This window comes from Talpa europaea, assembly GCF_964194135.1.
Source record: "Talpa europaea genome assembly, chromosome: 10".
NCBI classification, from domain to species: domain Eukaryota; kingdom Metazoa; phylum Chordata; class Mammalia; order Eulipotyphla; family Talpidae; genus Talpa; species Talpa europaea.
The window spans coordinates 18,868,800-18,891,844 of NC_140077.1; the positions used below are offsets into that span (position 1 = coordinate 18,868,800).

Here is a 23,045-nt window from a genome sequence, read left to right on the forward strand (position 1 = left end):
AACACAGGCCTCCGAGAGTCCACGGAGCAATGTGCAAATTGCAGTGATGGGTAGAGTAAAACCTCTACTTGGAGCACAGTATCTGACAAAAACGGGACGGCCGTCCACGCTACTGCTGAATACACCTCAGCACACAGTCAGACGTTTGTTCAGTAAACAGTAAATGTGTAAAATAAATTACCTTGAGAGGGCCATATTTGCTCCAACAAGTGGTAGGCAGAGCAGAATAACTGCCATTCAAAGTATATTCACAGGAAAACAGGGCAGGGGCTCACACACAATGGACACACACGCGCAGGCTGCCCATAAGTCATTGTATATGGACTTCACTTTGTTCGACATGGATTTTGGTTTTATGGATTCCAAACAGGCACTCATTCCCTTCCCCTCAAAGCTTTGTCTATTTGTGTGTGTGTGTGTGTGTATACATACACACATAGATAGCACCTATATGTATCTATGTGTGTGTGTGTTATATATATGTGTGTATATATATATATATTTGGTTTGGTTTTTCTATTATCATAACATCAATGCCTAGTCTGAATATCATCGATAAAAATGGAGGAAGAACCAAACTTCACTGAATAGGGCTGGATAGGGAATGTTAATTTCACTGTTGGTTTCCTCCATTGAGATAATTCCTATCAAAGCTCAACTCGTTCCTAAAGTCGAACTACAGACCTAAGGATTGCAAGGTCCTTCTGGATGGCAGCCTTCACCCTCCTACCTGAGCCACTCAGACTCTTTACATGGGCTATGAAAATTAGAGGCCCCACTCAAAGCAAAGGGATGCAGAAAAAGGGCATGAAAACCACAGATAACCCAGGCAACTTTTCCAAGTGGTCAGTTTAAACAAAACAAAATGACTTATTCAGACTCTAAGAAAATACTGTGTGAGAGCCAGGCTCCAGGGCTGTACTTTCTCAGGACCCACGGCCTCCTGTTTGTTCCTTTAGAACACGGAGACACAAAAGCCAGCAGACAGTGTCCTTGGGTGGGGGAGGGACTGGTAGACTGTGGGCACAGACCAAGGGGCAGAGATGAAGAAAGCTGCAACTCTACCCAGCGCCGTGGCAGAGGGCCTCCTATGCACCCACAGAACTTCCAGCGACAGCCTGCACATAAAACCTCTCATTCTGGAGCAAGTGCAGCCAGATCTTGAAGGCCAAACTGGGAAAGGGTCACAGACTTCCCTTTTCCAGCACAGAATTCTTGCATGCCCACTGGCAAAGTTCTTGTTTTCAGCTCACTTTGTTTAAAAAAGAAAAACATAAAAGACAGTATAATCTTCCACAACTCAATGGTCTGCAGTCAACCAGAACCTGCTGGAAGGGGCAGCTCAAAAAGCACAGTGGTGCATCAATCTTGTCACTGGACATAGAGCAGTAAGCCCGCTGCCCACCTACCACACCACTGCCCACGGGTTCTCAGCCTCCACAGGATTAGCCCAGTCAATGCACTGTACACATGGCATCAAGGGGTGCCAATCCCTGGGCCCCAGCGGGCTTCCTTCTTCACCTGGACTGAGACACACCAAGGTTCTCTGAAACTAACACCAAAGCATGAGTCTACTACATCACCAAGAGTCATCTCAGAACACATCTCAGTCCCTTCCTTGAGGACTCCTAAATCACACACCTCGCTGCCCCAAGAGGGGAGCGAGAAATAACACGAGAGTGAAGGGGATGGCATGGGATTATGAGGAATGAGTCACAGAACCAACTTCTCAGCTCTCCATGACACTGCTTCTGTGTGTGGAAAGGCAACCACCCATGAAAATCTACCTAGAGATGCAGGAGAGGAGGAATAACAACAAAAAAAACAAACAAAAAAGATCAAAGTGGCTATACCACTTTCTCTGAAAGTCATTTAATGCTTCTCTCGTGGTTCTCTCCTACCCTGGATGCTTTGCCAAGTTCTTGGATATAGGCAAGGCCTGCTCTAGCTGGGGGAGCTGCTGCTCTGGGAGTTTGGGGAGTCCTGCTCATTTATGGTGTTCAGCAGCAGGCACGCGGGTGGCCGTGGTAAGTGGGGGTGGCCAGGCTCTCGGTCTTGCTCCTGTGAGGGCTGACAGAGCCCTTCCTCCTCATCACCAGGGGTCCGCACGTGGCAGCTGTCACAGAAATCCAGGGGTCCATCCAGAGCATCATCGATGAGCGCACTGAACTCTTTAAGGTCACTGTCATGGTGGCCCCGGTTGCACACACACACCTCAATGCCCGAGTCTCCTGTGAAGCGGCGATGTCTGCCAGGTGTCTTGTCTTTGCTGTCAGGGAGGACACTGCCCAGCTCGGAGCTGTCATCTCTCAGCAGCTCCTCCTTACATTCAGAATCCTTGTTCAGGAAGGCCCCGGGCTCCAGCTCCCCCAGGCCGGCCACAGAGACACTGCGCTCCATTCCAGGGGCTTTGGTGGCTGCCAGGTCAGCAGGCACATCGGAGGGCTCAGGGTCAGCGATGCTGGGGGGTCTTGTGCTGCTTCTGCTGGGCCCAGACAAGGGGCTGCTCTGGGCCCCCTGGGAGTCCCTGGTGGGATGGGTGCCAGGGGTGCTGCCGCCTGCAGGGCCACACTGGGCAGGCAGCTGCTGCTGCTGCTGCTGCTGCTGCTGCTGCTGCTGTTGGAGCTGAAAGGCACTGTATGGTGGGGGAGGAGTTGGAGGTCTGTTCACCACTTCCTCATAAGGAGGTAGTAAATAGTTTGGCAAAAACCCTAAAATGGGGAGTAGGGAGGAGAAATTACTACACTGGCAATTGTTCCAGGACAGACTTCAAAGCTCAAACCAAACATATGTCCCCCCACCCCCAGCCTACCCACCAAGTGACAGCTACAGCTCTTGGCAGTGGGCAGGGCAGGGGGCCTGAGCAATTTTGCTGAGAGAAGGACAGATGGGAGGGACCTAATTCAGCTTCCTGACATAGGAGGGACCTGAGCTGTTGCACAGGCAAGGACTTCTTGGCTGTCTGGAGTCAAGGCAGAGGGGCAGGCAGATGTGCTGGATGGCCAGAGTATTTCTGCCCGAAGGGCCTCTTTCCAAGTGCATGCGCCTTTACGCTCCTGTTCACTCTGTGTTCTCCATCTAAGTTCCACAGGCCTCAGAGAACATACCTGGAGACTTCCTAACTACCTTTTTCTTTTCCCAACCCTTCCAAGTTTAAGTAAGTAGTAAGATCCTTTTCTAAAAGGTTAGAAACCGGTGAGAATGGCAATGTGGATGAAGAGGTGGTCTGGGAAGACAAACCTCATCCTGACTCAGATCAAAAGCACTGGGCTCCCAGCAAAGACAGAGGCCAGTCATTCAAGACATATTAAGAACATGCCAGGTCAATATGCTGACAATCTCATCACACAACATTAATTGCTAGCATTTATTGAGCACATACTACATGACAGGCACTTGCTAAGCACTTTACCCTTTCCCATGTGGAATTCCACCCTGGTGACCACTACATGTTGCAGAAACACTGCTGGATGGCTGCACAGCTCGGCCGCCTCTGACCACTTGAGTGGTCAGATATTCTGAGGGAGTCCTTCAGTGAGTCACCAATCTTCTCGGTTCTCAGGAAATTCCAAGGTCATTCCCCCACGCCTGTCCATCTCATGACAGCCTCTACTCAGGTATACCATATGGTAGTAAGCAAAACTGGAGGATTATAGACCACTGAACCTTAAATTTCTATTCATTCACATCATATACCATTTGACTATTTGCCTCAAATAATTTGCTAAAGGAGCAGAGACTTGCTAAAGAAGCAACCAGCGTGGATTGGAATGGCCCAGAGTTTTCCATTGCACCTGCTCCTCTGTGCTAACAGTGAGTGCCCCCTTCACCCAGTACTTGCAAGTCCTCTGCTCTTAGCTAGACAAGGGGGCCCACAGGAGCTCTGGTTACCCATGCAGCAGTCTGTGTATTCTGGGCTCCTGAAGGTGGGGTTTGATGGCTCTGGGGATACATACTGAAATAAAATGGCAGCGCTGAGTAATTGTGGGCTTCCCGGTAGGCAATCAGGTTGATTTCATGTTGCCGCTGCTGAGCCTGAAGCCGGTGCTTGGCTCGGCGGTGATGGCAGACACAGCAGCAGCTCAGGATGATGATGATAGTCCACACCAGCCAGAACCCTGGGGGCCGGGAGGAAAGACAGAGAGGCACACACAGTGAACACCACCAGAGGGGCCACCGTCACAAGAAGGAATCCCAGACAATGGCTGCCTGTTTGAAGCTGGCACTAATGGACCTGCCCCATGAGTTCACATTTTGAACCTGTGTTCAATTTTCAGTAATGTTGGTACTACAGTGAAAGCTGTGGATGGGAGAGGGCAGGGATGGAAGAACAATGGTAAAGAAGGTCACCACTTAAGCACCTCCAGGGAGCTGGGGGAAGGGAAGATGCTAAGGTATCTCTCCAGCACCATTGCTCCTTTTGTACCTTAGGCTTGCTAGGCATTAAATATGCTCACTTTCTAGGGCAGTGAACTTTATCTCTTAAGGGATCGCTGAGTAAAAGAGGTCCATCTCCACCTCCCCTCAATTCTGCTCAAGCCCTTAAGGATGGATCCCGGTTCTTTGCTTGTCCCTGAACTCCAAAAGCAAAGAGTCCCTCAAAATGTCCAAGATTCAGATTAGCAGTTCCAAGGGACTCACAAGGCCATCTGATAAAGGAATTCTTAGGTTTCTCCTGATATCCAAAAAGATCAGAAGATTTTCTGTACCATGAGTGTCTCTGTAATTAATACAAGAGTCATGAAAAGGGGACTCTCTGCTGACACAAGGGTTAAAGTCTCAGCGCTATCAAGCTATCACCAGCCACTGAGGCATGAGTTCAATCCCTGGCCAGGAAGGTAACCACACGGCGCAGAAAACCTCTCGTCTCACACGCTGTTCCTCTTAGCAGTGGATTTCAGTAGATCTGCCTGTTTTGCTCCCTACTCTATCTCTGGGGAATCCTCTCACCTCTCTGCACATCTGGCCTGCAGCCCAGTTCTTGTATGCACAGATAAATAAAAATAAGTCTTAAAAAAAAGTCATGAGAAGTAGAAGTGGAAAAATTCTAGTAGCCTGAGGTCCACGTCTTTCCTGGAGAGTGAATGACTTCCCCTGTTCCTGATGTGCTCCAACACAGCTCCATCTCCTGCTGTCACAATCTGCTCCCACCTCTCTAGGCCATCAGTTGCATGGTTGCATTAGACTCGGGGCCCTTAGAAGCCGCCCCTTCTTCCTTCCTGCTTCAAGGGATTGGGTTAGAGGAACAGGGTTTGAAAAGGCCCAGAAGCCCTCTCCTCTGCATGGATTATTTCTTCTCATTTCCCACCATGTTCTCTTAGATCATGCTCAGAATCTCACCAAACCCCAATATAAGATACTCTCCCCAATCTTTAAATGTATGCAGAAAAGCCTTATAATATTTTTGTTTGATCAGTAAGCAAACTGGCTTAAAAATTATATATGGGAACCAAAGGCAAAAAGGAAAAACAAAACTTGTGATTTCTCTTTAAAAGGATTATGAGGAATTTTAATTTTCTTTTATCAATTATTTCATATTATAAAATTATTTCATATTATAAAATTATTTCAAAGTTATTTCATATTATAAAACTGGAAACAAAATAAACTAAAACTTAGATATTTCCTTATCAATTATGTTAACATCAAGTCTTTAGTTTTGGTTATTTCAGAGTTTTAACACTTGCAGAAATTGTTTTTGGAAAAATTAACAGGAGAAACACCTTGACAAAATTTCAAGACCCATGATAATGGACAGAACTCTGGATTGAGAGTTCCTTACAGAGAACTGAATTAATTTAATATGGCTTTGTTTGAAATGTTATTGGTTTTTGTTGTTGTTGTTTGGTTGTTTTTTGATTCAAGAAAAAAATTTTCTATTAACTAGGCCTGCCCTGGTGGCACAGCGGTTGAGCACTGGGCTGCAAAGCTGCCCACAGCCTCTGCAGTGCCGGTTCAATCCCCAGCTGCCAGCGAGGGTCCCACATGGCGCGCAGACCTCTCCTGCCATGCCCGCTGCTCCCCTCAGCAGTGTATTTCATCAGTCTGCCTGTTCTGTTCCCCGCTCTGGCTCTGTTGAATTCTCTCACCCTCCCACGCTTCTGACTGTACCCAGTGCTTGTATGAATAAATAAAATAAATATTTAAAAAAAAATTTTTTTCTATTAACTGACCATGAGTTACAGCAATATTAAATTGCATTTTGTTTAAGAGGTAAATTGTGTTACACTTTCTGTCTCCTTGATACCATAGTAAAATATAAAAAATGGTAGTTAAGTATTTTTGTTATTTATGACAATGTGTCTAACATTGCATAATTTCAATAAGGAATTTTGTTTCACCTTAAATAGAGAATTGGAAATAGGGATACATTCATTACCCAGGCTTTGACTGGAATGTGACAGTTGAGACCTTCTGAAAGTTGAGACAGAGCAGAACCGACAAGAAAAGAGCTCACTACCTTGCTTACAGGGTTCCAGAGACATTCTAGGAAGGAGTGTAGGGAAGCTTACCTCCATTGGCAGGTCTGGAGAACCCACAGAGAAAAGCCTTGGGAACCTTGAGAAGAAGAAATCTTCCCAAAAGTACAAATGTAACAGGTAGAGTCTGGTGAGACCATCCCATGGCATGGCTCCTGAGATCTGGACAGGTCAAATGTCAAGAGCTCAATCTAAGATCCCTTATGGAAAGTTCCAACAAAGCCAACAGAAATTCTACTTGGTTATTCTAGCCTATGAGTTTTTGCAAAAGTAGATCAAATAGATTGGAATTAGATTTAGTTTACAAATGGATTTTTCTGTACTAGTTGATAGAATAGGAATAAAGACAGAATGATTTGAATAGTAACCTCTCTTAAGCAGCTTTGAACTTTTTTTTTCTCCTTTTTGGATTGGACTGATTGAAACTTCTAGAAATGATGGACTTTGCCATACTGGCTGTGCATGGACAATGACCAATTCCTATTTCCTTTGCATACACCATAGCCAGGGAGAAGAGTGTGGTCCAAGGCTGCACCACGGCATCCAGACATCTGACTTTCATCACCATAAAAATGGTGACAAGAATTAAAGTGGGGAAATTGTAAGAGGAAGAACCATGAGGAGCAACCTCCAAGTCAGTGGGTGGTGCCCATAGTCAACTGGATGGTAGAAAGTGGAGCTTTCCAAAGCCCACCCACGAAGGGGAGGACTGAAGGAAAACAAGGGTGGACCTGAGCTGAGGCTTTCCAATGGGTAAGCTGCTGGGGCTTCTGGTAGTTGTACTGCTGGGGCTTTGGCACATAGACTGCTGGTAAGGAGGGATGTCTGTGGAGAAGCTGCCAGTTTGCCAAAGGAGGCTTGAACTTGGACCCCAGGTCTCTGCTCAGTAGACACTCTCTTCGTCAGGACAGATGGCCTCTGGCCACATGCCAGTCTGTGAATTCTCTGCCCTCCCCCCCACCCCATGTAAATAAATCCTGTTATTGTTGTTTCTCTCCTTTGTGTCTGGAATGGTTCCAAGATAGTCTTTTGTGAGGTTAAGACAAGGGTGCCTCCATCAAATGGGGCCAAGGAAGAAAGTTTTAAAAAGGAAGGAAACACATAAGGGAAGACAGAACTACAACCTTCTTCCCAAACACACGCCTACCCAGAGATGACTTTTCCATACTGATAACTTTGAAAATTGTGACCTTATCGCGGGAAGGGTCTCATGTGAGGCAAAATGGAAAACATGTTTTTATAAACAATCACAGCCCCATGTAGGAACTGAGTCATGGGCTCCAGAATTCACTATAAATTTGGGAAAATACTACCAGGCAGGAAATTCCTCATTAGTAAGCCAAAGCATACTGTAAATTAGCTCTCTTTCTACCCCACAGGATGATGGGTGACCTCCCTGGCCTCTTAGAGCTCTTGGCAAAAGCTCCTAACACTGTTACTGTAGAAAAGGCCTCATTTTGGGAACTGAAGATGTTAAAGGACTACAACTTCATGTGAAACACTGGACAAGTTTCCCATAAGCATGAATGCAGATATAGAAGAGAAGAGGCAGATGATCTGGTTTCAAATTCCAATTCACAAAACCATTTCCTAGCTTTGTGACCATGGTCATTTTGTTTTACTTCCCTCATCTGCAAATTGGGGAGAATAACATTCTCTACCTTACTTGATCATAGTGAGGACTAAAAGACTCATACAGAGAGAATACTTAGAACTGAGGTACAAGTTCTCCAGCTTATTAGTAATTACTTACTAATTAGTAATCACTGTTGTTACAGACAGGCTCACAGACAGAGAGAGTTTCGTTTACATTTCCCTTTCAAGCTCAAAAAGTATTATATCAACAGGCCTCCCGGTGGCACAGAGGATTCAATTCCCGACCAGCCAGGGAGAAACCCACATGGTGTGGCAGACCTCTCTTGTCTCGCCCACTGCACCTCTCAGCAGTGTCTTCGGTCCGTCTGCCTATTCTGCTCCCCACTCTGTCTCTGATGAATTCTCTCACCCTCCTGCGCTTCTGACCAGTACCCCAGTTCTTGTATAAATAAAATCTTAAGGGTCTCCCCGGTGGCACAGCAGTTGAGCGCTGGGTTGCAAAGCTGCCTGCAGCTTCTGCAGCGCCGGTTCGATCCCCGGCCACTGGGCGAGGGTCCCACATGGCGCGCAGACCTCTCCTGCTGCCCACTGCTCCCCTCAGCAGTGTTCTTCATCGCTCTGCCTGTTCTGTTCCCCACTCTGGCTCTGGTGAATTCTCTCACCCTCCCGCGCTTCTGACTGTACCCAGTGCTTGTATAAATAAAATAATAATAATAATAAATAAATAAATAAAATCTTAAAAAAAAAAAAGTATTGTATCAAAAAGCAATAGTTAGGAACAAATCCAAGCTTCTAGGTTCCATGTTAGGCCAAATTCATCCGAAATCAGTCAACTCGTATTTACCAAGTCCTTACTATGAACAAGGTGTGGTATCAGCTGATAGCAATCCACCTGCCTTTGTCTAGACACCTTGGATCACTAGGGGCCTGGAGTCCAATAGGAGCTTGGAAGGAGGCCCCAGCTCTCTGTTCTCCACTCTGCTCAGGATAGCAAATGCCTTGGCGTCCCTTCAGAGCACTTTTTTAATAGGTATCTTAAGAGAAAAAAGTTGGCAGGTGAAAACCTAGCTTAACAGAATTAACTGGATTTGCTCATACCTGTTTCATACATTCAGGAAAACTCCACTATCCAGAAATTCTCCCTTCCCTCCATTAAAGTCTAAACCACAAAAATTGATGCCAGAATGAAGTTCCCTCAAATTATCTCTTTCTCTGAAAACTAGCATGGTAGGGAGAAAGCTCACTGAAATGACAACTGGGACATTGAGATTCAGGCATTTTGGGAATCAGCATGTTCCTGGCCTTCCTGGGGCTCGGTTTTCTTTTTTGCTCTATCTGTGCCAGGAAGGACTTCCTCATATTCGACACTCTCCACAACCTGTGTTCACCATCCCTTAAGCCAGAGTTTGCAGTTCTGGAAAAGGAGTGGCTTTTCAGTTGCAACACTGGTGCTGACAAACAGGGATCATAGGTATACCTAGCAGGGATGTTTTTAGGGTGAAATGAGATGATGTAAATGAAGACCTTACTGAGTGCATATAGGATGAACATCAGCACCCTCAATTCTTTGCAGACAAACCAGTGGCCCCAAGGCAAAGGTGAACAACAGGACGCATACTCTATTATTTTCCACAGGGCCAGGCCGTGGTCTGTGGTCCTCCTCTGCCTGCAAAGTCCTTCTACCCTGGCTCCACATGTTTAAATCCTATCCACACTTAAAGGCCTACTTCAAATGCCACCTCTTCCATGCAGCCTGCCTGAATTCTACCCAGTCAAAGCCAAGCTCCCCTTTTGAAACTTCACAGCAGTTCTGGCACATATATTCTACTCCGTACTTGTATTAATTGTGTGATGTCTCTCTCTGTGAGATTACCATCATGATGGCAAAAATTATGTTTTCCCATAGTTTCTAAGGACAGGCCACACCATCCAGTAGGAACTTGTTATAAGTACAAATTCTCAGGTCCACCTCAGACTGGTACATCAAAAACTCTGGGTGTAGGTCTCACAATCTGTTATTTTATAAGTCCACCAAGAGATTCAGATACTTGCCCAAGTTTGAAAACCACTGGAATAAGTGTTTGCTGAATGAATAAATGATTGAATAATGAATTACAGTACAAGTGCCATAAAAATGCATGAGATGATAATGATGATGATGATGAGCAGGTCCTGGCAGGCTCAACCACTGTGATGATAGAACAGGATTTGTACTTCCTATCTGATGCAAACCCCACAATGACTTTTGGCTTAGGTTACAACAGACTGAAAGACAAGAAAGGTGCTGGCTGAAGCTAACATTCTATGTGTGCTCGTTCTCTGTGTAAACTGGGCTCTGTAAGTATCTGTGTAGGATACACAGGAAAACGCACTTTAGGAGAGGCAAGAGTTGGTAGAAATGGCTATTTCCTACTCTGAAGGCCTTCCTTAGAGGCCACTATGATTAAGGAGGTATTTTGATGAAAGTGCTGCCAAAGATTTCCTGGCTGAGAATATATTTTCCCCTTCCACTGGGATGACAAAAACAATCACCCAAAGACCATTACTTTCACATTTCAGGTATAGTTTACAGGCAATTAGAGGTAATAAGGTTCCAAGTGACAGAAAGTGTAATTATGATGTGAAGTGAAGGAGTTCATTCCAACACTCAACCTCCCTCCTAACATATGAGGCAGAGATGAGGGCCCTAAAAAGGAGGTAAACCAAAGAATTCTGAGAGGGGTGGAACTAGACACTGCCTGACCAAGGCCATTTCTGGACACGGATGAAAGGAAAGCTTTGTTTTTACAGCCTTTGTCCCTCCAAAACTTGGAAAGCACAGGCCAACTCAAATAATGGAGAGTCTTTTCTCTCCATCCAGAATCTGGTCTCTGGCCAGACTCTGGTCTGGCCTCTTTTTCCCCAACTGACCATAACTGGAGAGATAATCAGCCTTCCCTGAAGCTTTTTTAAGACCTTGGGGTGAAGGACTTGCTCCCTAAACTGCCTCCCAGTCATCTGGGGCTCCCTGTCCCTACAGCCCAGCCCCCTGCCCTAGCTTTAGTGACTCAATTCTGACGGTTACTGAATCTGCTCTGGCAAAGGCCAGGCCAGGCGGCTCTGTCAATCTGAGATGGAGACATCACCAGTTCCGGTCCTCTCCACCACTGATGCTGCCTGGGACAGGCCCCAGAATAACAACCTGCAGCTCTGAGACTTTTTGGCAGCCTGGCTTCAACTTTTATTTTAACAAGGGGTGGGAAGGAGAATTGGTACCCAGCATTCATCTGTATTTTAAAACATTTAAACACTCTATCCACCTGCTTATCACTTTGCATTCTTTAGTAAGTCCCTCAGCCCCACCCTTTCTAAAATAGCAACAACTGCTCTGTGCTCTCCTCTGCCACTCACATTCATGGAGGATTAGCCAGGATTCTGGAGTTGTGTCCTCTACTTGGGGGAGGAGTCTGCACTTGACTGACGCTGGAACCTCAGAAAGGCAGAAGACACTGTCTCAACCCTAAACTGGAAAGAATCAGGTGAAGAAGAGGTTCTGTTCTAGGAACCACTCCAACTGGCTATAAGACACAATTGTATTCCAGAAGGCAAGACTTCCCAGCCAAGAGACTAATTTCCTTTCCAGAGCAAAGGACAGCCCTTCAGTTGCATCTTTACCATTGCACTGATGTAAGGGAATGGGGAGATCAGAAAGGGCAGAGGAGAAAGGGTGATGGCAGCCATAAGGTCATGGAGGGAAAAATAAGCACAGAATTTGTTTCCAGAGAGGGTGACTGAGGTTTCAAATTAGCAGGAAACAGTCTACATTTCCTCTCTCAGCAGACCCTTATGAGAATTTTTGCACTGCTAGTCAATGATGGAGTCTACCCGAAGGATAATCCTACCCTCCTTTCTTAGCTGAGCATCCTACTGAGTCTTGTCTGAGGGCCAAAAAGATCAAAGAACCTGTGGTTTTGATCCTTCAAGCCTGGGTCACTCCCTGAAGTGATATGGCCATGTCACAACCCTTGTGCAACTGTGGAAGGTACAAGTGGTCTTGGCTTCAAGCAAACCAGTGATAGGTGAGGGCTGTCTGTATGGCCTTTACTGATGCTAACAGGATAGGTACAAGAGAATCCTGCACACACTTCAGTTTTAGAACTGGGGAAGGAACAGAGAGGGATGAACTTCCTAAACTCCCTCTCTCCAGGAAGGCTCCATAGACAGGGACCTAGGGAAAGATGATCTCTTTAAGAGGGACCTCCAAAAACAAAGGTAGGTCCTTGATGCTCAGTGGGGCATTCTGGAAGCAGCTTGTGGTATTTACAAGAAGATGGCCTGACTGTCACCCACAGAGCCCAGCCCAGCATACCCAGCAGCTTAGTTGCTGCAGCCACTCTTTAAAAAAAAATGGCAAATCTGGGTGTCTGGGTAGATTCATGGGAGGATCTAAGTTGTTATCACTACCTGTCACACACTGGAGAGAGCATCAAAGGGAATCTCAGGCAGGACTTCTGCAGCAAACCTGGTTACCACAGCCTCTTTCTAAGACTCAGACCATGCAGTCCCATGTTTAGCCCATAATGCACAGAGCACCAGAGCTCACCTCCTCCACAAAGGAGCTGCTTTTGGAGCCCAGAAACAGATTCTACTCGCCAATAGTGGACCCGAGAGAATGACAACAGGGGTGCTCAATCAGTCCACGGTTTCCCAACCCGCAGAGGCAGTGAGCACAACGCCCAGGGAAGGACTTACACCAGAGCTCATAATAGTAGTTGCAGCACTGAGACTGTCCGCAGCAGTGTCCTGTATCACAGATGTAGCTTTGATTGTTGGTACCCACACAGGTTTCCTTATCCTAAAAAAAAATATATATACATAAATCAAAATGCATTTTAGGGTATTTTAGTTTTTTTAAACACCACTTTTCTTCTCATTCCCCCTTTTCCTGGTTGTGTGCCAAGGTCTATACCAATGACTGGTCCATTAAGAAAAAAATATTTTAAAGAATGACCACAGCATATTTAAGGGGAAAAACTGTTTCATAAAAGGGGAAAAGGATTCAGTGCACAAAGCCAACTGGCAAAGTGCAGAGTTCTCCTGAGACAGGAAAGGCTTTCTTAATGTTCAAGCAGAAATATTTCCTGTTCCAGTGTTAGACTCAGCTGGTGAGAAGGTGATGATTCTCCTGTAATTAGTAGTATGTCTTAAATAAAGCTGGCTTTTCTGTGAAACTTCCTGGAAAATTTAATTCTGTATATATTCCAGGATTAACATCTAGTCAGTTATTCCATCCTCTCTTCAAAACACATCATCTCCAAGGTTAATTAATTACAGTGTAATTCAAAAAGAGGGCTAAGTAAATCTGTACTAAAATTCTTTGCTCTTAAGAGAACGGGTGAGAGTCCTCCCTGGTGGCACAGGGGTTAAAGTCTCAGAGCTATCAAGCTATCACCAGCCACTGTGGCCTGAGTTCGACCCCTGACCAGGGAGCCAACCCACATACAGTATAGCAGACCTCTCCTGTTTTGCCCGCTGCACCCCTCAGCAGTGTACTTCAGAAGATCCACCTGTTCTGCTCCACATTCTGTCTCTGGTGAATCCTACCTCTGCACCTCTGGCATACACCCCAATTCTTTATGCATTAATTAATTAATTAAAAGGTGACATTCTCAGGTGCCCCAGTCCAACTTCAGGTAGCTAGCTCTTTTTTGCTTACATAATGCTCTCTCCAGAAACATGACTGAATCTAGAATTTATACTGTCCCTTCTCAGGGAGAGCACCACAAAGGGCACTGCTGAGCAGTTTGCCAAATTCTATTCACCAGTAGAGGAATGAAGGTGAAAAAGCTTTCCTATATTTCACATTTAAGATAAGAAATACTCCACCAGCCAAACTCAACCTCAGACCAAAATGTATTCTCACAATACATTTGATGAAATCAGTCAGTGGTTACTCTGTCTGGCTTTCAACACTACTTTACTCCAAAAAAGAAAACTTGTATTTCCTGGGCACAGTCTTTGTACCAAGTACAATGTTGTATACAGGGATATAAGGATGAATAAGATATTGTCCCTATCCTCAAGAAATTGGGAGGTAAGAAGGGGAAAAAAAAAACCCCTGCTGAACAAAGAAGCTTAAAATACAGTATTGTGTTTGCTGCTACTTAGTCTGACCCTGCTCACAGCATACATCCGGGGGATGCCTGCCAGTGGAAACTTAAGCCACATGGTCAGTTTCTCCTCTCTGAGCCCTGCTTTACTACTCTGTCCACTTGGCTAATGGTATAAACAAAGCACTGTCTACAGGACTGAGGGTAGGCAGCAACAGTTCAGTTTCTGAAGGCACATGGAGAAGACAAGACAAAGGGCATGGCTAAAAATCAGAGGCCTGGCAGGTTCCACCACACATCTTTGGATCTTTCTGTTCTGGAAGAATCTTCCCCCTGGTGTAAAGGAGTTCCAAGAAGGAAACATGGGAAGGATACATGTAGCCTCTGACAATGAGTTTCACAATACTGCAAACAAGTTCTTCCTAGCTTTGCCTTCTGTGTCCACCATAAACAAAATGGAACACCACTGGGCAGCTGTCCAGCTGATGTCTCCTTAAGGCCTGCTGCACGTGAAGGAAAGCAGATATGTGCTCTCTGCTTTTGCTAGAACACAAGCTCTCTGATTTCAGAGCAAACAAAGCTTTCATAAGGACATCAAAACATCTCTCCCAAGTTTACCAGGGCCTGGAATGCCATTCTTCCGGCACTGGCTCTCAAGAGCACAGTTCAGAGTGTCCGCATAGCTTGTAGAAGGGGCCGTGAAGCCTACATACAGACACATGAAAGAATCCAGCCACATTTCTGACTCTGGAAAATTCACCAGATGAGGTTCAGGCTCTGAACATGGGGTGGCCAACTGGTCCTAAGTAAGGCACAGAATGCGACGAGTCTGAAATCTAAAAAAGTGGCATCCTCTTGACCTACTGGTGTCAGGTTCTCTCTTGGCTCCTCCACGTACCAAAGCAGGAAGGATGGGATAAAGGACCTGACTCTTTCCCTCCTCTGCCTCCACCTCCCCAAGGAGAGCTTTTCTTCCAAGCATCTCTAGCACTTTATACATACTTTGTCATTCTGGTCAACAACCAGAAGGGCCAGTAAATGTCCCTCCCATGCCCCTTTCTCCAGAGGGTAAACCAGAGAATGGATTCTGCTGTCTCTGTGGGCAGGAACTTTGTCTCTGGCCCCCCTGGGCCATCCCCAGTAGGAACACAGTGCTTGGCACTTTAAAGTTTGCCTAAAGAAGCAATGGCCACACAGCCTCCACAAAGCAGAGGGAGCTCAGGGAAATGACGGCTAGTGGACACTGAGCACCTGCCAGTCACAGGCGCTGTTCTAGGCTTGATACACAGTCCTTCATCTAAATGCAAAGGCAGCTCTGTGATTGGGTAGCATCAGGCACCTGGGCTGAGGGAGGCCCAGGAAACAGTCCAATCTAGTTGGTGTGACTCTAGAGTCTGAGCTTTTAACAAGGAAGCCTCTGTGTTGAAGTTACACTTCTTTAGTTGCTTTTTACTCTTAAGGTGCTTCAGTAAATAAAATACAAACTCCAATATTTCGTCCGATGGAAAAGGTAAGAGCATGTTCTGTGGAACTCCCTGACATGGGGAACAGGACGCTTCATCTTCACTTGGCAGGAATGAATCAGGTATAGCGCTCTGCCCTTCTCAGCATGAAAGACTGTATCCTCCTCACACACTGATTTTCTGTAAAGCAGAATGACAAGTCGTCCCAGAGTGTAATGTGGGGTCTTCATTCCTTCCTTCAACTCTATTGAGCACCTGCACTCGCACAGGCATCAGAGGCCAGACTGTGTAGGGGGTACGTTTTTAAAAGACACTTTCTCTCTGGCAATTTATTTGCACAAAACTCCAAAGCCAAAAAAAAAAAAAAAAAAAAAAAAGGCGCTAGAAACATAGGATTTCTCACAAAAGAATGTGGGGTGCATATATGCTTAAGCCGAGTGAGGTCTTTTGCCTTGGGAGTGACTGTGACGATGCCGGCTAGGGTCCCATAAGTTACAGGTACCTGCCCTCAGCCCTAATACCACAGTGACCAGCTCCCAGGTACCAGGTGCACATGGAAACCAAACAAAAAGGACAGACACAAAAAAAGAAAGACCAGCACTGAGTTGGAAAGAACATTTTTACAATGGAAAAGGATGAACACTGTTTTTTACACATATGCAAAAAATTATCTCATCTGTTTGGTGGCAGCAAAAACTGCGGGACTAACAACATTTTCCTTAACAGTTTCCATGTCTTATAGCTGCTATTCTTAGCTGAGCCACTGTAAAGGTCAATTTAATCAGCATAACAACTTTCTAAGTACCAGCATGAAAAGAGACACTGGGTAGTAATGCTTCCCCAGGGATGGTCTTAATTTGCCAATTTATGGACCTGGAAAATCCTGCTAGAAACTAGGCTAATGGCATCTTCATCATTTAGAAAACACTGAAGTTTTAACATTTAAAAGTAAAAAATAGGAAAGCTGAAATCCTTCACAGATGCTAAAGCACAGGACACTGACTTCCTTGGCTGTTGGATATGAACTCATTTGGGGCACAGCTTCTGAGTGTTCCCACGGGGTAAAGAAACAGTTTCTAAAGGGAACATAGGAAGGTACAGGGGGAAAAAAAAAAAAAAGAATGATAATACTTAAAGAGATAACTGAAGGGCCTCCCCTGGTGGCGCAGCGGTTGAGCGCTGGGCTGTGAAGCTGCCCGCAGCCTCTGCAGAGCCGGTTCCGCAGCCTCACCGGGCTGCGGAGAGGGTCCCACAAAAAAAAAAAAAAAAAAAAAAGAGATAACTGAAAAATTTCAAAATTAGTTACAAATATAAATTTTTAATATATTTAATACAAATATAAATTGTTAACTGCAAATATAAATTTGCTGTTGCACACTGCAACTGCAAACAACACAGACAAAAAAATTAACAAGTGAAATGAGAATTTAAAATAGTAGTAAGTTCCATGAGGTTAATAAAACAGGATAAAACAAGACAAAGGGTTTTTAGGTGGGCCAGTCAGAAAGGTCTCCCCAAGAAGATGAAATCAGACTTGAACACTGAATGATTACATGGAGTCAATTTAAGCAGTGTCCAGGCAGAGGGGATGGCAGTGCTTACAAAAACACCAACGCAGAAATCAGTGTGTGGTGCTCAAGGAAAAATAAAAAGGTAGTGTGAATGAGTACAGTGAATCTCAGGGACAGTAGTATGAAAGGAAGAGCTGATAATTCAGCAGAGACCAGACCACATATTCTATGTACAACACTTAATATTCAAATACTGTAGTTTGTAAATTAACTGTTGGCCCTTAAGTTAGGATGGAAATTTGAACATCAAATTTTGAACATCCAAATTTCTTTTTATACTTCCTTTTCAATTGGGTGCGCCTCCCCTCCTTTTTTTTCCTACCATTCAGATGGTGGTTGATACTGTAGACTAATCAATAAGATCAACTTTCTTCCCATTTTTGAACCAGGAGTAGTTTTCCAGAAAGTAGACCAAATCCTAGCACTGTACATCTACTGGAGCAGATACTGTATCATTTTGACAATAGGGTCTTCAGGAAAAATGAAGACAGACTTGAAATGGCTAAATGACAAAAAACAACCAACTTTAACTTAGAATCACCTATTTTGTTTTATCCACATCAAGCCAAGAAACTGAACCAGGTAAAATCCAGCCTCATCTCTCATAACTGACCGTGTGCTTTACCCCTCCAGGGCCCTAGACTCCAGCTTCACTGGCTCAGTCGCCCATCCTCAAGCTGCAGAGTACCTGCAAGGGAAAAACTGAAGACAGGAGCTGATGACACACTAGAGAAAAGCCTACAACCAATGGGGACAGCTGTGGCTTCAAGATGTGGCTAAAGTATGAGCTGCTGAAGGGAATCCAAAGGGCCCTCTGGCAGAAACAAGGGTTCCTTTACTCCAACTTGTAGGGTCTCCCAGGTCTTCTGTCTGGGGAATCCCAAACACAGACTCACTGAGAATTTGAGAACAGCAACAAAGTGAATCAGAATAAACCAGGGCTTCTAATAAGTAAGTGAACTTGCCCCCAAGTAGCAACGAACACAACTGGAAAACAAATGCGATAAAACAGAGATGTGTTTCTCAAAGTCTGGCCCAATGACCCATATCACCTGGGGGTATTTGTTATTGTAGACTGAGAACCTCTAGGGGCAAAGAATGAAGATTTGCCTTTTAAAACATACTCCCAAGGTCATGTTCACATATATTCAAATTTGAGAACATCTCATTAGATCTATAATAAGTGGGCAATAAACAGTTCTTGCCCTCTAAATATGTAATAAACTGATACATTTTTTCAAGAGTATCCACTGGGAATCAAGGCACAAATAATTATTTATACTCCACTGACTCATTTCTACAAAACATATATTCAATAGTTCATAAACATATAAATATATGTGCATATTTTAAAATAAAATGTTATTTAGGCACATTCCTATCCATACCAGCACTTCTAAGGCTTCACTGGAACTGGATCCTCATTAAATAGCCCTCAAACAGAGCAGCCAGAAAAGAAATTAAAATCCATTTCCCGTGTTGCTATTAGGAACCTGAATAACAAACTCAGAAAAAGCCATGTGACCTGATAGGAAAATCCCAGAGCAACAACCGGAAGTTGCAACATGCCCCGTGGTTTATTAAAGGCTACTAGCTGATGTCCTTGAGGATGCAAGCCCCAAAGTCTGACTGGTGGCACGAACACAGGATATCAGGTGTATGTGCACATCTTTCCCTGGACACTCAGAAGGATACCTCCAGGTATCCCCAGCAATCCCTTATCACTGACCTCTTCTGCCACAGAATAAATCCACCGAAAATGTTGCATCTTCAGCAAGGGTTGGTGCAGAGACAACCAAGGAACAATCAGCAGGCAGCACAGGGCAGAGTAAGTGGTGCACAGGCAGCACTGGATGACAGTCAGCCCACTGTCGTATGTTCATTTAGTCCCCAAAGTCAGGTCCTTCCTCCCCACATTGTATCCCTGCAAACGGATGCTGTGAGGCCACAACAGGCCCAGCAATGCATTCTATGTCCACACGGAACCTGTTTTTCAACTTTGAAGAAAATGAAGTTAACTGCCAACACTTTAAAATAAGCAGGATTCAGATTTCTAGCTTCTTTGGAAAAACTGGACCACATTCCCACATAGGTATATGGGCTCAGGCTCCACCAGAGCCTCCCTGCAATCCCAACTGTCCAATAACCCCATCTGCATGACACTGTCTGGCCCCTGTGGGCATCTGATTTTGTTCTTCCTCCCCTCAAGTTCAGTAACAAGTCCATCATCTCCCATGCTGCAGAGACGCAAGTAGCAGCAACAGCAGACTTCTGAGCTGCCTACTCTGAGGGTCAAGAAACACCTCATTCAGGACACATAAAATAGGTACCTAGACAAAGAGGGCCTCCCTTGTTGCACAAGGCGAATACTTCTGGGGAGTCAGGGAAACCTACTGCTACAACACTCAAGAGGGGGACAGAGAACAAGTCTGCCTCGGTGACTGTTTATCAAGCTTCTGGCTAGAAGGTTTTACCCATGTTTTGTATTCCCTTTAGACAGAAAACCAGAAACTGGGCTTCAGAGAACAAGCTTTCTGGATCTAAAGCCTGAATTGTAGCAGAATAATTTAACGTTTAGGAATTATCCAAAACTTTTTTAATGCTAGATGCTGACAGGCAGAAAAACCACAGATAAGATATGGCCTTTGCCTCTGAGGAACACTCTGTGATAACTAAATAACTGTGTTTTAAAAAGTTTTTGTTTTGCAACCCAAATGCCCAAAAATAGATGACTGGATCAAGAAGATGTGGTACATATACACCATGGAATATTACTCAGCATTCAAAAAAGATAAACACATGCAATTTGCAGCAACATGGATGGCACTGGAAGGGATCATGCTCGGTGAAAGAAGCCAGAAAGAAAAAGAAAAACACCGGATGGTCTCACTCATAGCAGGAATCTAGAAAACTTAAATAAGGGACCAGGGAAATGAATAACTATAAGAAAGTGAAAATCAAAATCAACAAAAAAATATGAACCAGAGACACTCTATGGGGGGTGGGGTGCAGGGAGGGGAGGGATTGGGGTCAAAATAAGGGGGTTGCAATTGTATGGGGAATATAAAAATAAAATTTATTTTTTAAAAAAAAGTTTTTGTGGGCCTCCCCAGTGGCGCAGCGGTTGAGCGCTGGGTTGCGAAGCTGCCCGCGGCCTCTGCGGCGCCGGTTCGATCCCCGGCTGCTCCCCGGCCACCGGAGGAGGGTCCCACATGGTGCGCAGACCTCTCCTGCCGCCCACTGCTCCCCTCAGCAGTGTACTTCGGTCCTTCTGCCTGCTCTGCTCCCTGCTCTGGTGAATTCTCTCACCCTCCTGCGCTTCTGACTGTACCCAGTGCATGTATAAACAAAACAAACAAACAAATAAATAAATAAATAAATAAATAAATAAAGTTTTTGTTTTAGTTCTTGTTGCTGAAAACCTTCCTAAAATATTCAGGCTCATTCCCTAATTAATAAAATGCATTCTGTCTTAAAATATGTATAATATCCAAAGTCTGAGGCTCATCATTTAGAGCACTGATAAGTAAATATGTATTCATAATACAACTTCATGTAATTTTATCTAATCTTCAAAATTTTTTAACAGCTAGGCCTACTTTTTTGGGCCTGCAAGTTTTATCACACTGCTTAAGGATAAGAAACTGACAGGCTAAGGCTGCAGATGACAGCATGAAGACTGTCCAAACCCTGGTCTCCTCTGACTTTTACTTCGGTTTTCTCTATATGACTGGATTCTCAGTCACTAAAGCCTTTGTTTTATCTTATAAATTACTCCTGACTAAATAAACACTTACTCCTTTGTGCTGAAAGAGGCATCATTTTCAAAGAGATCTGAAATAGTAAAGATACCAGTTAATTTGTTGCTGATGTGTTTTAAAAGAGATTTACCACATTTTCACTGGACACTCAGGAGCATGTATGTGATCTCAGAGGCATTCCTCATTTAAGCAAAATTCTAAATTTAACCCAATTTTTTCTCAGTAGTTCCACACCCTTGAGGCAAGCTTTTGTTGGAAAAAAAAGAAATTGCATGGAACTTGCCAGCAGAGTTCAACAGTGTTCAAGGAAACAGGTTTAATTCTACCACAGACAAGGGGTCACATTGATCTTGCTGCAAACAGATAAAAGATATTTTTTAATCTTCAGAACTCAGAAATTCTATCTCCGAAGATTCTAAATAACTTTAAAGAACTTTTGAACTCTAAGACATTACACTTAAAAAGTAAAAGAGATACCAGATCATCTAGAAAAGGGAACATCTGGTATGTTATCAGAGATAGATTACAGCAAACCCAAGTCAGAGCAATAGTCATCAGGTTGTAAACAAAGGCTGTTATTAAAACAGCTGAGCCTGAAAGTTTTTTAAATTGTTTAAGGACATTTAGGAACTACTGATAATCCACCCTTCTTACCGTGATTAGCCAGATTATTCAGAACAAGAGATAAAAAGTTTCAGAAAGACTTGATCATATCTATTGATAAAAATTAACCCTATAGGGGCTCCCTGGTAGTGCAAGGGGTTAAGACACAACCTTTGAAGCTACCCGCAGCCACTGCAGCACTTACCCAGCCAGCCAGGGAGCTAAACCCCATTGGGAAGCAGACCTCTTCTGACTTGCCTGCTGCTCCCCTCAGCAGTGTATTTCAGTTAGTCTGCCTGTTCTGTTCCCCACTCTGTCTCTGGTGAATCCTCTCACCCTCCACACCTCTGGCCTGTATCCCAGTTCTTGTATGCATAAATAAATAAATCTTTAAAAAAAAAATTAACCCTATACCTGTACTATAAGACATAGCATGTGCTGGCTAGGGTCAACCCAGACATCAATATTCTAAATATTTGGTCAGGTAATTAACACTGCTTGGAGAGGTATAGGAAGACATGCACCTACTTCTCCTTTACTAAGCATCTCACTCTCCCTTCTGTTAGTTTTCTGACTTCTGTGCCTCCTTCCAAAATACAGTTGACCCCCCTGTGCACAGGTAGTTTCTAGCTCAGGGTTCCTCCACCTTCACAACTACCCGATTTTTTTTTTAAAAGATTTATTTATTTATGTATACAAGAGCTGGGGTACAGGCCAGAGGTGGGGGGGGGGGGTGAGAGGATTCACCAGAGATAGAGCGGGGAACTGAACAGGCAGATGGACTAAAATACACTGCTGAGGGGAGCAGCAGGTGAGTCAGGAGAGATCTACTGTGCCATGTGGGTTGCTCCCTGGCCGGGGATCGAACTCGTGCTGCAGAGGCTGCTCCTTAACCCCTTGCGCCACCAAGAAGGCCCCACACTACTGATATTTTGAGCCAGATAATCTTTGTGGAACAATGACCTGTGCTTTGTAGGGCATTTCTTAGCAGCACCCCTGGTTCTTGTTCATTGGGTGATGGCAGGAACATCCCACCCCCCGCCCCCCACCACAGCAGTGACAACCAACCATGTTCAAACATTCCCAAATGGCCCTGGGCAGGGAGGAAAATTGCCCTTAGTTCAGAACCACTATGTCAGAGAAACTACACCGCACTTAATTGGAAAACACCAGAGTGAGCAGGAGCATGAGTCACCTTCCATCCAGTCCTGCTGTAGTTGGCCTCATGGGGTCCCCAGCCCTCTGTAAATTCCCGTAGAGGAGATCCCATGTCAGTCTCGAGTGTCCCTGTACTCTCAAAGAACCATACATACAAAATCTTCAGAAGTGCTGATTCTGATGACTGACAGTCAAGAAATTTGCAGGGGCTCATCCTCCCCTGTGCCCATGCCGCTGAGCTACTTGGCATAGATAGGGGCATAAAAGCATCCTCAAAGGGTCAGGTCAAGGCTGGATGCTATGATTTTGCGTGAACAGTAAGAGT

General features: G+C 44.7%; 1 protein-coding gene across 3 annotated transcripts in view; it reads right to left on the bottom strand.

The window, feature by feature from the left end:
- Positions 1–1,764: 1,764 nt before the first annotated feature.
- WBP1L (WW domain binding protein 1 like) overlaps positions 1,765–23,045 on the bottom strand; it is a gene marked incomplete at its 5' end in the record, with an annotated part of 47,478 nt that continues 26,197 nt past the window's right edge. For all 3 annotated transcript variants that reach the window (XM_084244390.1, XM_084244389.1, XM_084244391.1), the window contains 3 exons: positions 1,765–2,711; positions 3,957–4,118; positions 12,807–12,909. In XM_084244390.1, coding sequence (XP_084100516.1) covers positions 1,945–2,711; positions 3,957–4,118; positions 12,807–12,909 — 1,032 coding nt within the window. In that variant the 3' untranslated portion in view covers positions 1,765–1,944. The remainder of the gene's footprint in view (positions 2,712–3,956; positions 4,119–12,806; positions 12,910–23,045) is intronic.